The 16,518-nt window shown below is 36.5% G+C and overlaps 1 protein-coding gene across 4 annotated transcripts in view; it reads right to left on the bottom strand.

Annotated features, from left to right (window-relative positions):
* fubp3 (far upstream element (FUSE) binding protein 3) overlaps nucleotides 1-16,518 on the bottom strand; it is a 44,167-nt gene that overhangs the window by 12,079 nt on the left and 15,570 nt on the right. For 3 of the 4 annotated variants that reach the window (XM_049486292.1, XM_049486280.1, XM_022668808.2), the window contains exons 3-12: nucleotides 12,311-12,344; nucleotides 11,713-11,762; nucleotides 11,382-11,453; nucleotides 11,206-11,263; nucleotides 10,032-10,194; nucleotides 8,556-8,654; nucleotides 8,363-8,467; nucleotides 7,230-7,332; nucleotides 4,566-4,666; nucleotides 4,333-4,474 (exon numbers count right to left, since the gene is read on the bottom strand). In XM_049486292.1, coding sequence (XP_049342249.1) covers nucleotides 4,333-4,474; nucleotides 4,566-4,666; nucleotides 7,230-7,332; nucleotides 8,363-8,467; nucleotides 8,556-8,654; nucleotides 10,032-10,194; nucleotides 11,206-11,263; nucleotides 11,382-11,453; nucleotides 11,713-11,762; nucleotides 12,311-12,344 — 927 coding nt within the window. The remainder of the gene's footprint in view (nucleotides 1-4,332; nucleotides 4,475-4,565; nucleotides 4,667-7,229; nucleotides 7,333-8,362; nucleotides 8,468-8,555; nucleotides 8,655-10,031; nucleotides 10,195-11,205; nucleotides 11,264-11,381; nucleotides 11,454-11,712; nucleotides 11,763-12,310; nucleotides 12,345-16,518) is intronic. The other variant, XM_049486289.1, reaches the window with a different exon arrangement.

Below are 16,518 nucleotides of genomic sequence, written 5' to 3' on the forward strand. Positions count from 1 at the left end.
TTATATATTCTGCAATAGGGAAATTAACTTTTCGAAATCAACCATTCTTAAGACCACATTTAAGACCATTTTCAAGTTTTAATTAATTTATTTTGCCCTCTCTGTTCTGTATTTAGTCATGCATATTTATTTATGTTAAGTTCATTTACTTTAGATTATTTTGTGCACGGGATGCATTTCTGTACATTTTAACACTAAACACAGTAAAGACTAGTTTACTTTAAAACTCCATATTTTTTGTGTCATAATCTAAACGTCCTCAATATTGATCTACAATGAAAAGAAATAAAATAGCAAAATTGATGAAAGAACACAAACAAAAAACATTGACCAAGGGGAGTGTTCATTTATTAATTTATTTCTTTTTACTCTGATATATTTTGTGTTTTTAGTGTATTTCATCATAATTTATCATATTTCTGAATAAATACTTTGTTTCTGTATACTCTGTGCGTTTAAATCATGTACACGTAGCTCCTACGTTTAAGCTGCTAGAGTCTCAGTGTTTCAGACTGTAGTCTAAGATACGGAGCTTGTGGGTTGCCAAGTGCTGCCAAATTACTCTTCACCTCTTAATAAAGTCTAACAGTCGGACAACGACCCGCAATTAGTTTCCACAGAAGGTGAGACAACCGGTTACACCAGCAGACTGACGCGTTATCAATGGTGAGGGAAGAAGTGCCTCCTCGGCAGAGAGAAAAAGAGAGAGAGACGGGTAAAATTAGAGCGTATCCTCCCCAGTATGCAGGCTGTGTGGGGGGGGTGGGGGGGGGGAGGGGCTGCGTCTCATGCTCCCCTGCCCCGTCACAATGTCTGTATAAAGCTTCCTGTGGGTGTGTAGAAGAAGAGGGGGTGGGGGGTGGGAGGGTGGTGAGCGGGGGGTGATGGGATGTACCCAAAATCAATTACACGTTTGTTCACTTCGGGGTGACACTCGCTTGACCCAACCCGACCCCAGGCTGAAAACCCTGCTGAATGAGGCCCCGCCCACCTCGGACTCCGTGCCAAGGCCGATGGACTGAGCATGGGCCATTAAGCTATTGTCAAACAAATTTAACTTCTGCAATAATGAAGCCATTATGAGCTCTCCAGCCCCGACAGAGACGCAGCATAAAGACACTGACCGCCCGGTTCACGCACCGGCCCGGTTCTGGCCCGCTCGCCGAGCCGGCTGTGAGCTGGGTTTAGTTGTGGGTTTAGGGTTTGGGAATGAAGGAGGAGAGGGGGTCTTTATAAATGGCGTGAGAGTTTCGCTGGTGGTCTTAAACTCCGAGTGAAAAGACGCTGAGGCCGAGCTCTTAACTTAAACAATGAAACGTGTGTTTCAGACTGGAGAGTTTAACAATTACAATCGCAGCACAAATGCAGGAGATTAGAGACAAGTGAATGCTGGGTTGCATCTCTTTCAAATAAGAAAAAAAAAAGAAAGACGAGTGGATAAGTTTGGTTTCCAGTAGAGACGTGCTGTGAATGCGTGTTGCTAAACAGCAGCAAACACTTATTTAAAGTCTTATTATATTGTTTCCTCTAATCTTTTCTATTTTTTCTTCTAGGCCATCACCACTATCACCATCACTAGTGATGCCACAACACAAGGAGGGTGAAGACTAGCACATGTAAAGTGCTAATGTAGCATCACAGCGCTCTCTGAGGAAAGCGTAGCAATTTGGTTCCGATACATCAGCTCACAGACGCAGCCTTGTGCTAATCGACATCACCCTTTGAAGTGATGAGGGGGGGGGGAGCACCATGTACCCACCCAGGGCTTTGGCAGCTGATGGCAAGCTGCATGACCAGGATTCGAACTAGCGACCTCCCGATCATAGTGGCATAAAGTGATCATTTTTCTAATTTATTCGTAATGCTACTTCAGGACATTTTAGTCACAATTCCTATATATTTTTTTAAATGTTTAACATTTTTTTTTTATTAATTAATTGAACTAAGTTTTTTCCAACAATTCATTTAATGCTTATTCTTAGTATTTTTTTCACCTTGAGAGACGGAAAACAGACAGTTGTTCTGTGTCTCATTTATGATGTACAGACGAGCAGAAATGCTTCAAGCTAACTTTGAATTCAAATCTGTTTGCACTGACCTCCAATTAAAGTTAATATAAGATAGGCCCCAGTCTCTTGTAAATTTGGCTTTTTTGTAAAGTAAAATACATTTTAAAAAATATACATTTTACATATTTGTATTATTTACTACACTGTAGATTAAAATCAAATACTTAATTTGTCTACTATTTAAGTGCATGGGTGTTCATGCATAATTTTTAAGTGTTAGGTGTTTCTAAAGCCAGACATAACAGCCAACTCAGGCGGTTTCGACGAGTTGAAGCTCAGAGTGGGGGGAGGAAAAAAAAAGGAAAAAAAAGGAAGTTAACAAGATCTCAGCATCTTTAGAACCGCTTTTAAGACAGCTGGAGAACTATTACAGGTTCTGCCTCATAAAGCAAAACGTTTGCAATGTTGGCATCAAAGCAAAAGCTGCTAAAGTACATTTTGGTTTGTTTAACACTTTTGCATTTTAACACTTATGCATTTCTTTTACAACCTGGAGGTAATAAATATTAATCTACAAAAAAAAAACCTTTTGATTGGTATTGTATTCGGAAATCTATCATAGGCCAACTGCTTCCCTATTGGTGCTATCTTATGGAGCTGCTGGGTAATCACAGTTTTGTTGTGTGCTCTGAATATCTGACAGTGAATTGACCAATCACGGCTGTTCCTGTGGGGGGCTGGGATTACGCAATTGACCTCTAAACTGAGGGTGGGTTTGGTTAAAAATAATGTGGGCTAATCTTTAACCACATCAGAGAACAGTCAGAGCTTTTTTTTTTAAAGAATACAGCATTATGCAGGAAGAGGGTTAAATTTGGTGTTTTGTTCATGTTGTGCAGCTCAGCATTCAGGCCTTTTACTTATTTATTTATTTATGTATTTATTACTAGATTTTAGATGTAAAAATCAATTAACCGCCTCTGTACATTGTACAGACGTATATGTGGATCAGTGCAATACTGTGTGTATAAAGTATGCCAATGTGCATATGTTCTACATTGCTGTGTGTATACAGTGCTTTCACTACTGTGAACAACCATGTACCCCGAAAAATCCCTCACCTTCAGACTTCTAGTAATGTGGATTATTTGAGTAGATAGTGAAGCCTTATGGTGCAGGAAATGTAAAATATTCTTAAGCATATAGACCAGTTAACCACATCCAAACTACTCTAATAATACTAGTGCATCTCAAAAAAAGTATAATACCATTTAAAAGTTACTTTTTTATTTCAGTAATACAGTTCAAAATCTGCTGGTGTTCATTTTCCAGCAGCACTTGGCACACTGCCAAAAATAAGAGTTTTATATAATATTTTAAATTTTCTGAGACAGACTTCTGTATTTTTAATTAGTTGTAAGCCATAATCATCAACAATAAAAGAAATAAAGGCTTCAAATAGATCATTCTGTTTAATACATCTATATAATATATGAGTTTCACATTTTCAACTGAATTACTGAAATAAAGTAACTTTTCAATGATATTCTAATTTTCAGAGATGCACTAGCATACTGTATTTCCTTTTAGCCATCTTTATTTAAAATAAGTCTGTATACTTTCTCCAAAATTCGTGATTAACAGACAAACAGAAATGCTACAAAATTGATTTTACATTGACTTCCCTATACGTTGTATTTTCACATTGCTTTTTGCACACAAGCGACAATTTGTTAATGCATTAAATCAGTTTGGATCCAAGGTATCCAAGGCTAGAGATAATATTGCGCTAAATATTACTATTATGCATTATTATACTATTTTAGTAAATTACTAAAAACATTACTAAAATGCGAATGAAAATTTAATCAATGTAAAAAAAAGTTATAAGCAACAGAAAATCATTCTGGTGATTATTATTATTAATTATTAATTATTATTATACATTTATTATTTATTAAAAAATATATATTTTTTAATCAGCTGATTAATCAGAAAATAATTCTAGTGATAATTGTATTATTATTATACATTATTTAATTAAATTAAATTTTTTTTATCAACTTATTATTCAAAATGAACACAGTTTAACAGTAATCTAAGTTGCCAAGCTACAATATGTTAATACAAAATGTTAATATGAGCTAAATAATGTTAAAATACATTGGTTACATTACAATTAATAGATAAAGAGCTTTATCATTTTGGTACATCTTATTGTGTCACTATTTCACAAACAGAATAAGAAAGTTGAACAGTGGCACCGTTATACAAAAGGCATTTTCCTTCCCATACATAAAGAGGAAGAAGCAATCAGCTCTACCTTTCCCGATCACAAGGCCACACTTGTCCGCTGGTATCGTGTAGGTCACCTCCTGCAGTCCGCCCGGAGCCCCCATGTTCCAGTCTCCTCTGCCTCTTCCCCGGCCCCTGGTTCCCAACGGGCCCCCAAATCCATCACGCTCCTGAGGGGACAGAACCGTAAATCAGTGAGGATTTTAGGAACAAATTAATAAAGCTTATTAAACATGGATCACACTACTATCAGACGGGTACCTGTGCTGTGTGGACCAGCTCGTTGATGAGATGAACTGCATGCTGACATCTGTCCAGCTGACCCATCACCTGAGCAATTCGATCTGGACTAATTCCATCATCTAAAAACATAGCAGCACATCAGAGACACATCAGATGGGGTTAAATTAATGTAAACACACAGTCACTATACCCTCTTGAGACCCTGCGTCCTCATTTGAGGACATTAAATTTTTGCTTCTCGGCACCACGATACACTATATATTTTTTAAATATTGATCATTTGGTCTCATATGGACACTGAGACACTATCTATCTGAACCATCTAGTGATCACATGGCAACATTGAGAACATGATTGAAAATGACTGAAAACAAGATGGCGGGAATCCCAGTCAAAAGTTTCTACAGCCAGTCCAGACAGAAACATGATATGGATCGGCCGCAAAAATTCAAATTTTGTTCTAATTGTTTTTGTTTGAAATCAGTTTATTTACTTTTTATCAAAAGCTATTGGGTCGTTCTGATCCCAAATGGCAAAGATAATTTAAAATGTTAACATTGATTAGTTTTAGACTTGTTAGATCCCACTAATCCCAAATAGCAAACGTTTGGGTCTCAGGAGGATATAATATATTTTACTGCAGGCTCTGTGCATATCCATGAATTCCAGTTTTGTTTTGTGTGACTTTAGATTAATTGTGGCATTTATCTGATTTAATTACTGCAAATAATTCTAGTTTCAATAATACAGGTAATTGAATAAACTGCTTATAAAGTTGATTAAAATTAGTGGTGCCCATGATTAAAAAAAATGTAATCCAATTAAATCACAACAATATTCTGTGATTACCTGCAATTAATCGCACTTGTTCTTCTCAAGACAAGTTTTTATAGAGGATATTTAAATAATATTTAAATAAAAGAATGAACGTAAGAAATGCAAACTATAATTTTATTCATATTAGTGGAGTTCATTAAAATACTAGTATATATTTGTATGTTTGAAGGGAGATGAAGTCTACGTGGGGCACTGGAATAAAGAATGCATGATCAAGTGAAAACACTTTCCTCTGTCCAATTTAATTTATTATAAACATCTCAGCTTGCTTGTAAGGATTTCTAAATTAGGACTTGATTGGCTGAGTATAAAAGAGCGTTTTGTATGGTCCGGATCGGTTGTGCACAGCACAGATGTCCATGTAATAAACAGAGTGTCATGGCTGTGAGCAGTGAACGCTGCACATACTCTTAGTGTGTAAACAGCATGGAGCAGCAGAGACAGCGTTTGGGCGTAGCAGTATATTATTTGACTAAAAAGAGATTAAACTGCACCTTATTCGCGGTTTAGCTTAATTAAAAAGAAGTATATTTGATAATTGGGTCGGATATAGGCCAGATCATGTTCTCCAGAAAAAAAAAATAATGCATGCGTTTTGTGGGAGCGGAGCAGATTATGGCAGAAGTTGAGGTCAAATTTCTAAGCCATAATTAAAATATTTTTTGCAAGGAGTGCAAAAAAAAAGTGCATTTCTAGCGTAGAAAAACAGGGCAAAAGAGTCTAAAAGCGAAGAGAGTGCGCATTTCTAGCACAGAAAAACGGGCCAAAGAGTCTAAAAGCGGAGAGGGTGCGCATTTCTACCGCAGAAAAACGGGGCAAAAGAGTCTAAAGCGGAGAGTGCGCATTTCTAGCGCTGAAAAACGGGCCAAAGAGTCTAAAAGCGGGGAGAGAGTGCGCATTTCTAGCACAGAAAAACAGGCCAAAGAGTCTAAAAGCGGAGAGAGTGCGAATTTCTAGCACAGAAAATCGGGCCAAAGAGTCTAAAAGCGGAGAGGCTGCGCATTTCTAGCACAGAAAAACGGGCCAAAGAGTCTAAAAGCGGAGAGGGGGCGCGAGTCTCCTTCTGGCCCCCAACAAAAAATGTTTGGACAACCCTGGTCTATAGCATTTAATAATAATGTAAATAATTAAAAATAAATAATTTCCTTTAAGAATAAATAAACTTAATGACTTAGCTCAAGCAAAAATATTTTTTTAAGTTCCTGACAGCACTAGAAATTACATTATTTAACTGCAGGCATTCTTCATGAATTGCAGGTAACATGATCCAATAAATGCAAATAATTAAACTATGTAAAGTCTGAGCTGATTGAATAATATATTACTAATAGACATATAAAATTAGCTACTTTGTAAAGTTAGCAGAATTATACCCGACCTAAATTTCTTTTTATTCAGCAACTTTGATCCTTCACTAACGAGCAACAACCCTGCAGTTATTAAAGGGATTAGCGAGTCCTGCTGGAACACGTGCACGTGTGTAAAATAACTCTGCATTATTAATCTCCCCTAAACCGGTGAACACCTCAGCAGCCACTGTTGCGTCTCTCGCAGAGACTTAAGGGATTTGATGACATAACTGCTGTCCTCGTGCCCCCCCCCCGCTTCATTCAGACTCCGCACTGTTTACTTTCACTCTTCCTCAAGTGTCTCATCATCAACTCAACTAATAAAAAAACAACCATGCTGAAATATATATCAAATCACAGGGTCTGACAATAACCAAGACCAGGAATCAAAAATTAAACCTCAATCATTAATACTAAAGTAGTAAAACATATTTTAGTAGATTTTTTTTTTTTTTTGTGGCCTGAAGAAAGGTGGTGTCCCGGATTGAACGCTGACCTGGTTTGAACTGGATCCTCACACCAGCATCGTTCTGGATCTTCTTAATCATCTCTCCATTCCTGCCAATGACGATGCCCACAGCAAACCTCGGCACAGCCACCTGCACACAAACACACACACACTGCGTCACAAGTGTCCCTAAGTGCTACAGCAACTATGTAGAAAAGAGAAAAACACAGAAAGAAAGAGAAAAAGAGAAAGGAATAGAAAGAAAAAAGAAAGAAGAGAGAAAGGGAGAAAAAAAGGAGAGAAATAAAGAGAAAATAAAGAGAAATAAAGAAATAGAGAAAGGAAAAAGGTAGAGAAAGAAAGAAAGAGAAAAATAAAGAAAGAGAAAAAGAAAAAAGAAAGAAGAGAGAAAGATGGAGAGAGGGAGAAAGAAAAAGAGAAAAGGAGAAAGAAAGAGAAATGGAGAAAGAGAAAAATAAAGAAAGAAAGAAGAAAAAGAAGGAACAGAGAAAGGAAGAGAGAAAGAAAAGAAAGAGAAAGAAAAGAAAGAAAGAAAGAAGGTACCACTATAAAATAAGACTACCTTTATAAAGGGTTTATAAATGGATTACAATTAGTTTATTAATGATTACTAATTAGGTTGTAAACGTTGATGATCAGTTATAACACATACGTAGAAAGGGCAACGGTGACCGGTTGTTGACCAAACAGTGAACCCAAAGCCATCTACATTGTTGCCCTTTCTACGTATGTGTTCTAACTGATTATTAATGATTTTTAGGGCATTTACAACCTAATTAGTAACAATTAATGAACTAATTGTAAACCATTTATAAACCCTTTATAAAGGTAGTCTTATTTTAAAGTGGTACTAGAAATTTTATCATCAAGTCTAGTCAGTGTAGTTTTGTTTTCCCACAAAATCTTACAGCACTTCACGCTTCCCTCTGCTACTGGAAAATTTTATGGGGATGTGGATTTCATTTTCCAGCAGGACTTTCCAGGGCACACTGCCCACACTGCCAAAAGTACCAATTGGTCTTATATAATATTTTAATTTTCTGAGACACTGATTTTTGGGTTTTTTAATGTCTGTAATCCATAATCATCAACAATAAAATAAATCAACACTTAAAATAGATCACTCTGTGTGTAATACATCTATATACGAGTTAGCTTACATCCATGCTGCTCCCTCCCAGTCTGGAACTGAAGTCTCCTCGGCCAGTCCTGAAGTCTCCCTGCTCCTTTTCCCGGATGATCTCCACTACCAGCTCCCGAGCTTGCTGTAAAACACCACACGCAAAGCTGAGTCAGCATTTTATTCACAGAAAATCCTATAAATAACCCCAAGGTAGAGCATCAGGGACTCACCTGCACTTTAAAGGGATCCCCAGTAATTCTCAAGGGCTTGTCTGCTCCAGTGGGCATTGGACCGTCCTGAATCATGATCATCTTCACTCCTGTCCTCTCCTGAAACCAACAGAGAGGTAAGAGAAAGTTTAGTAGTATTCTAAAACACACAAAAGACTGTACCCCTAATAATAATAAAAAACACCCATGAAATGTCTAGTTTGTGTTTTTTTTTGATGCATGACTTGATATAAAACTATATGCTTGCTAGTGAATCTCAAGACAAGTTTCACAAAGGCTCTAATTCACAGCACGTGACGTCAGTCTGAACCGAGGGTGCGACTTTTTAGTGTTTTCCTGCTTCAACACAACAGTCTAAATCTAAATGTGCACAATCACCACCAGACTAGGGCTGCACAGTACAATATTACTTCAGCATAATTACCAAAATGTGAACAGGTGCAATAGTCACACTGCAAGACTTTTATTGTTGTGTAATGTAATCTCTAAAAAAAAATTTTGTGCAGTTTAATACAAAAGGCTGGTGACATTTAACAGTTAAATATTTACAGTATGGTTTATTTTAAGGCTGCAAGTAATGATAATTTGGCAGTCGATTAATCTAATGATTATTTTTTCGATTAGTCGATTAGTTTAAGATTATTTCTGCCATGTTCTCCATCTCTAAAAACGATAGAAAAAGCTGAAGATAAGACTTAAAAGGCATTTAAATGTATAGATGTTTAAATGTGGAAAGTCCTGATATTTAGTGATTAAATGTGTAATCTGTTGTGTTGGGCACTTTTGAAGAAACTGTGAGAGTAAGCCATTTACCCATCATCTTCCATTGCATTTCTGTCCCCAGCACTCTGTGTAATGTGATACTGTTACAGATTTTAACGATTAGTCGCCAATAAAATATGTAGTCGACAAATTTAAATAATCGAAATTGTCGATTATATCGACTAATCGTTGCAGCCCAAGTATATTTTAGGCCAATATTGGCTACACAGAGCGTTATCAATATCTTAACATTTTGGATTGTTGACTTCTGGTAAAATCTAGTGCAAAACCCGGGATTTTAATTTTGCAATATATATATATATATATATATATATATATATATATATATATATATATATATATATATATATATATATATATATATATATATGTTGCAGAAAAATATACATCACAATGCAAGTTTTTATTTTTACCTTCCAATATTGTACAATCCTACACCTACTCCCAATCTGACTAGACTAAAGGTGGAAAACTACCCACAATTCCTACCCTGGACTCTATTCTTCTGTAAAGTCTGGCATAACCAGATTAAAAAGAGCTACAAAGTGGCAAACAGAGCTACAAAGTGGTTCTCTAAGCAAGCAAATTTAAAAAACTCATTTATTAAAGTTTTTTCTAATCATAGAGTTCTGATAGTGTGTGTTTATAACATTTTAAAGGATATTTTATCACTAAAATAAGATAAAATTGTACCTGTAGCTGTTTAATGGTGTCTCCTCCTTTCCCGATCACCAGGCCCACTTTACTGGCAGGGATCAGGATCTCCTGGATGGCGTTGTTTCCGTCCATCTCGTTGTGGAATCCGGGGCCGTTCCGACACCGGTCCACGATCTGCCCGAGGAGACGCTTCGCCTGCCTGAAGCACAGAACAGACAGAGTAGTCAGAACCAGAGAACGATAGTGAAGCACACAGTTATTCACACATGGAAGTGAGGGAAATTGATTGGTGTGGTGCAGTGGATAACACCACTACCTGCCAGTGAGTTACCACACTGTGTGAAAGACTGGGGTTCAATTCCAGGTCTGAGTGACTGAATGCTGTGCTACAACAATAATAGTCCTTGGGTAAGACTCCTAATACTACATTAGTCCATCTCAGTAATAGGAATAACCTTGTAAGTTGCTCTGGATAAGAGCATCAGCTAAATGCCAAAAATTTAAGTACTCGTCATTTCCTAATCTTATGTTAAAATTTAATATTCAATATAAAAACAGTATTTAACGCCTTAAAACTCAGTAAACATGTCCAAACCGTGGATAAAATAAATTAATGACCTAAAAGGAGAAACACTAAATAAATGTTAAAACTTCCACCAGTGTGTGTTTCACTAGGCCATCAGAAATGCACATTTGAATATACAAATATGAATTTTAATGTTATTTTAAATCAGCATTATATCTTAATTAATGAGCAGCAATATAAATTCTTAAATTAATTTTGCACTCTCATATGTCTAAGACACTGTACATGTCTACAATACTTTTTTTTAAATAGTTCAGAAAATTAACAAAAAAAAAATCATAAAAATATTCAAACTATCATTTTAACTCTGTACCAAATTACTACCCCTACAGAAATGCAGAACATAACCAGCTAAAATGTACTCAGGTCAGGCCTTTAGTATACAACAATATACAAACTTCTAATAATGAAGCTTTTAGAATTTCTTTAGCACTCTTTAAAAAAATGATTGCTGATCAGTGCAATGACTTTAGAAAATGATATTTAAAACTACCTTTCAAAAACTGGTCAGCAAGGCCAGGTTTATTCTTTATTTAGCTTTTTCTGTTTGTTTAAATCATCAGTGTAATTGAATGCTTTCACATAGAGCTACAGTACAGAAGAACTGATGTAATGGGAGCTTACTCAATGTTCTCTGGACTCCCAGTCAAGGTGCAAGGCCGGTCCATCATACCGCCACTGTCTATAAGAGCAACACACAGAGCACAGGTTAGAGAAGACAGAATTAAAACTATAAGAATTAAAAATATACAGATTTTACATTGATAAATATAAAGATTAATCAAATAAGAGGCACCCACCAGCAGCAATCTGGATCTTACAGCCCGATTCCAACTGGATTCTAGTGATCTGCTCGCCGCCTCTTCCGATTACTGATAAAAGTGGAACAAATGAGAATCATAAATCAAGAAAATAATATTAACTTTTAATTAATCCTGAGAATTAAAAGCTGCTAGGAACAATTACCTTCAAAATAAATCCAATACATGGTCTTAAAGATATAAACATCTTAAAGATATATATATATATAAATAAATAATCACAATACACATTTGCTTCTTCTTCTCTTCTAATATTTATCTACATTACTAGCATAGTACTGTTACACAACCCAACCCCGCCAATACTTACTGAAGCCCACCATCTTATCAGGCACTTTATACTCTTCTGTCATGATAGCCCTGAACACACAAACGAGAAAAAAAACGTGTCACAGACAAGACAACAAGTCTTCCTATAAATGCATGAAAATATTTTAAAATGCAAACATTTTTTTCTGGCGATCGAATTGCATACAATATAATACGGCACACCCCTAAGTGGGATTTTTTTTTACCAGACTTTAACAGAAGTCAATGATCCAGCATGTCATTACACTAATAATGTGCTCAATATAACCAGGACTGAAGTAAAATAAGTGATACTGGACTCTAGTAGATATTGTTTAACAGGAAATAAGAACAGCAAACAGCAACATTTGGGGGAAAAAAAGGGAAAAAAATAGCAAAAAAGTTGTACCCAGGTGACCCCTAAAATAATACCACCATATTTCTGGCTATTTTTGCAACAATATACATTTTCGGCAATAAACGTAAATGTCCATTAGAGCAAGGAAAACCATTTTTTGACACCAGCCAGCTGACAAATGAGTGTTGCTATAAAAAATATATATAAAAATAGTGTATTCAATACATGTGTTGTGCTATCAGTGGAAGGAGCTGGGACTCACCTTGGATGTACCATTGCCCCAAGCTGGGCGCCTACTGAGACACAACAGAAGAAAATGGAAAATGTTAATAATGTTAGACCAAATTTAAAAGATTAACCATCAAACTTTACCAAAAACTCTACTCTAACATGACGATCCATCAGTGGTGATGAGAGAAGACAGCTGAGAACTACACAGTTCTGTCTGTGGGATGTAAAAATCATACATATGTATTTCAGGGGAAACTTTAGCCTGCAGGGAGAGATCATTTTACACAGAGGCCATAAAAACCATATTCAGCACTAAGAAACACTGAGAAATTGTTCGTTTCTAAAATTCCCAAGCACTGAATGAGTGGTGGAAAGAAACAAAACTCGTACAAAGAGCAACTTCACGCAAAGCAATAAAAGGTAAGTAATTAATTCAGTTCAAGTCATATCTAACATCTAACACTAACATTAGGGCTGCACGATATATCATTTAAGCATAGTCATCATGATGTGCGCATGTGTAATAGTTACATCGCAGGACGTGCAAAGTCACCTAATGCAATTAAATCAAAAGAGTCATGTTGCAATGTTCTTGACACAAGAAGTAGATACACAGCGCTGTCTCTGTGTCTGTGTAAGTGACAGGCTGCTGCTGCCTGAGAAGCACCAGGGGGAGAGGGAGGGGCATAAACGTGAGGTAACCGCATGGCCTCCACATGGCTGGGCACGTGCTTGTAAACACAGTGGCTGCCAGCCTGTCAGAAGCTGTGCACATCAGATAGTCACATTTTTGAGCAGATATTTCCAGTTACAGCAGAAATCACGCTTTTAATCCCAGAAAAAAAAGGTTTTATTAATCATTAATATCAATGCCTGATTAAAGGGTTGATTACTGTTTTGCTGTTTCTCAGGTTTTGAGTGCTCTGCGCTGACTGAGCTTGTGATTGGTCCGGTTGGTGGTGGTGGGATGGTGATGCCATGGGCCCTGCATTGTTTAATACTGCAATAAATCATGAAAAAAAAGCACATTTGCAATGTAAATATTTTTTCCAATATCGTACAGCCCTAATACAGTGTTGGCTGGGCATGTGCTTATAAAGGCAACGGCTGACAGCCTATTGAAAAGTTGTGCACCTCAGTCCAGCACAGTTTTTGCAAATAATTCTAATAAACAGTGGAAATCACGCTTTTAATCCCATACGGAAAAAAAAATTGAGATGACAAACTAACAAACTTTAAGTTTATAAATTTCAGCAGGCGCCAGGCCCACACTTCACAAGTCGTTTGGGAGGGCTAAGGCGAAGCATTTAAACTAAAGAACTGTAAAGCATGGTGGTGGGAGCATTGTTTTGTCTCCAATCAATATTTCTTTCTTAGCAAACAGTTTGGGTAACATGCCACTTCACTGATAAAATGATATAAATAATGGTTTAAACTGATTTTGGAGCTATTCCTTATCCATCTTTAAAAATGTAAAATTTATGAGGGTAAAGAACCTTTTAAAAAAATCTGAAGAACCATGACAATGTGACCTATAGAAAGTACACAGGCAAGAGTCGTTGCCATATTAGTGTACATTTTCCAAAACCGTGCTAAACATAGGCTCAGCACACTTCCCTTTCACACTTCTGACTCAGCATAATTGAAGCAGGGCATGCAGGAACACGGCTCACGTTTATAACTCTGAATCAGATGACTGGAGGAACTTCCTGTACAGGGACTGATCTTTCCTCATCAGCGCTTCAGCTCCATTCAAATCAGCGGCTCAGGCTCTTTATAAGGGACTCTGTGTGTGTGTGTGTGCGCGTGTGTGTGTGTTGCTGCTAGCGTGAGAAATAGAGCTGTAATAAACAACATTACAAAGCCAACTTCCTCCCTACACCACAACCTCACATTAGAATAAGGTCTTCAGCTCGAGCGTTCTAGTTTATGACCCAATCGATTACACTATTTGTCTAAATGTGTGAGGAAACCCGTTTTTAATGAATGAACGCTACTCATTCTGCTAATCGAGGTTCATATGCCTTTAACAAGGACAAATTCAAACACTTAAGGTTTATATTCAACCCATATTCCAGCATATTTTGCTTGTGGTAAATTATATATATATATATATATATATATATATATATATATATATATATATATATATATATATATATATATATATATATATATATATATACACACACACACACACACACACACACACACACGCACAACTAGCACTGCAGCAAATTATTATTTTAGTAGTCGATTAATCTGTCGATTATTTAGTCGATTAGTCATGATTATTTTTTGTTATGCCCTCCATTTGTACTTCCAACTGGTGAGGAGGGCTAAACATTTAGGCCCCAAGATCAATTTTGCAGTACATTTCGATCGTTTTGACACACCCATATTAAACAAAAAATTAAAATATATATTACAGAAAACATTCACACAGGCAGGATGTTATATTTAGGAGATTCTAGGATATTTGCATGCATTTTATTTTCTTTTTTCTTACTTTTTTCCCCCAATGCAATACCTCCAGGGTTCATACACGTTTTAACCAAAAAAAAAAAAAAAAAAAAAAAAAGAGTTTTTCAGGACTTTTCCATGACTTTAAGGCAAATTATTATGACCATACGTTTTTTTTAAAACATCAGTGCAGACACGGAAAATAAAACCCAAAATTAACTAAAACTATAATTAAAACTGATAATAGCAGGTCTAAAATAAATCAGATAAAATATTGACACACAATATTTAATAGTAAAATGCATCAGATCCTGAGAGCTTCATTGTGTTGGGCTAAATTACTGAATAAACTCTGAGCTGACGTATTTATCGATGGAGAAAATAAACTGAAACACAAAGATTTTTCCATGAAATTGCCATGACTTTTGCAAAACTTTAATTATTTTCATTTTTGTAAAACTAATCCAGGTCTCGAAATTGCTATTTTTAAAATTCCACCGCTTTTCCAGGTTTACGAATCCTGTACCTCCCTAAAATCATTGTTTGTCTGAGAAATTTAAGATTTTTTTATTAATGTCACACCACGTGTGCTCTCTCTCTCTCTCTCCATTATGCATTAAAGCGTTGCAGACCTACACACAAATACTATATACACGCTCACACACTAATTAATCACATACTAATTAATGATTTGCAATATACCAATAGGTCCAATTTTTAACCAGTTAATCTCAAGTCAGGAGGGGTAAAATGATGACCAATTAGAGTTGTTTCACCAAAACATGGTTTGGAGAGACATGTCATCTGCTGGTGTTGAATATCTACCATCTACCACTATCTACCACAATCTTACAGCACTTCATGCTTCCCTCTACTGACAACTTTTATGGAGATACGGATTTCATTTTCCAGCAGTACTTGGCACAAAGCCCATACTGGCAAAAAATATATATAAAAATCAAAATTTTCTAAAACACTGATTTATTATGTAAACCCAAAAATCAATGATGATAAAATTACTTAAAATAGATCACTCTGTTTGTAATACATATATATAGAATATATAAGTTTCGCATTATGAACTTAATTACTGAAATAAAGTAACTTTTGAATTAATTTTGAGATGCACTACTATATAAATATATTTGTCAGCACTTGAAGGTATACATACATGTTCATTTTGCATTTTGCATTTATATATATATATAGTACAGAATAAGCTTATAAGCTGCACTGTGGCACCGACCTGCACCAAAGCTTTAGGAGAAGTGTGTATAAGGGATCCTGTATGTGGTTTTAAATTTGAATCTGCAGCTCACACACACACACACACACACACACACACACACACACACAAACCCTCTCACTTCCTGAAAGGCCTGCACTCAGCTGAAGCACTGGAGGCTGAAGTTTCTGAGCTTTAAAGTGCACAGGTTGTTTCTGGAGCAGAAGGCTGAGGAGACGACGCACGGCTCAGTCCTCACAATGACATGCACTCTGCTGTGGCCCAACAGTTAATGTACTTTGTGCTCTGAGGTGTAATCCCCCCCTGAAATAACACACTGACGAGCTGAGCAGCTCGGCCTTCCGCACAGCCTACGCCACACACCTACACCCTCACGTACACAACTCTGCCCTATACGCACAGACCAGAGCGCTGTGATCAGGAACACACACACACAAGCTGCTCTGCTGCTGCTGCTGAAAGCTGTAAAGTACAATGCATGTAAAGTGGGGCATGGAGCTAGGTCTTACTTTTTCTCCTTTTAAAGGTTT

This window comes from Astyanax mexicanus, chromosome 1 (assembly GCF_023375975.1).
Source record: "Astyanax mexicanus isolate ESR-SI-001 chromosome 1, AstMex3_surface, whole genome shotgun sequence".
NCBI classification, from domain to species: domain Eukaryota; kingdom Metazoa; phylum Chordata; class Actinopteri; order Characiformes; family Acestrorhamphidae; genus Astyanax; species Astyanax mexicanus.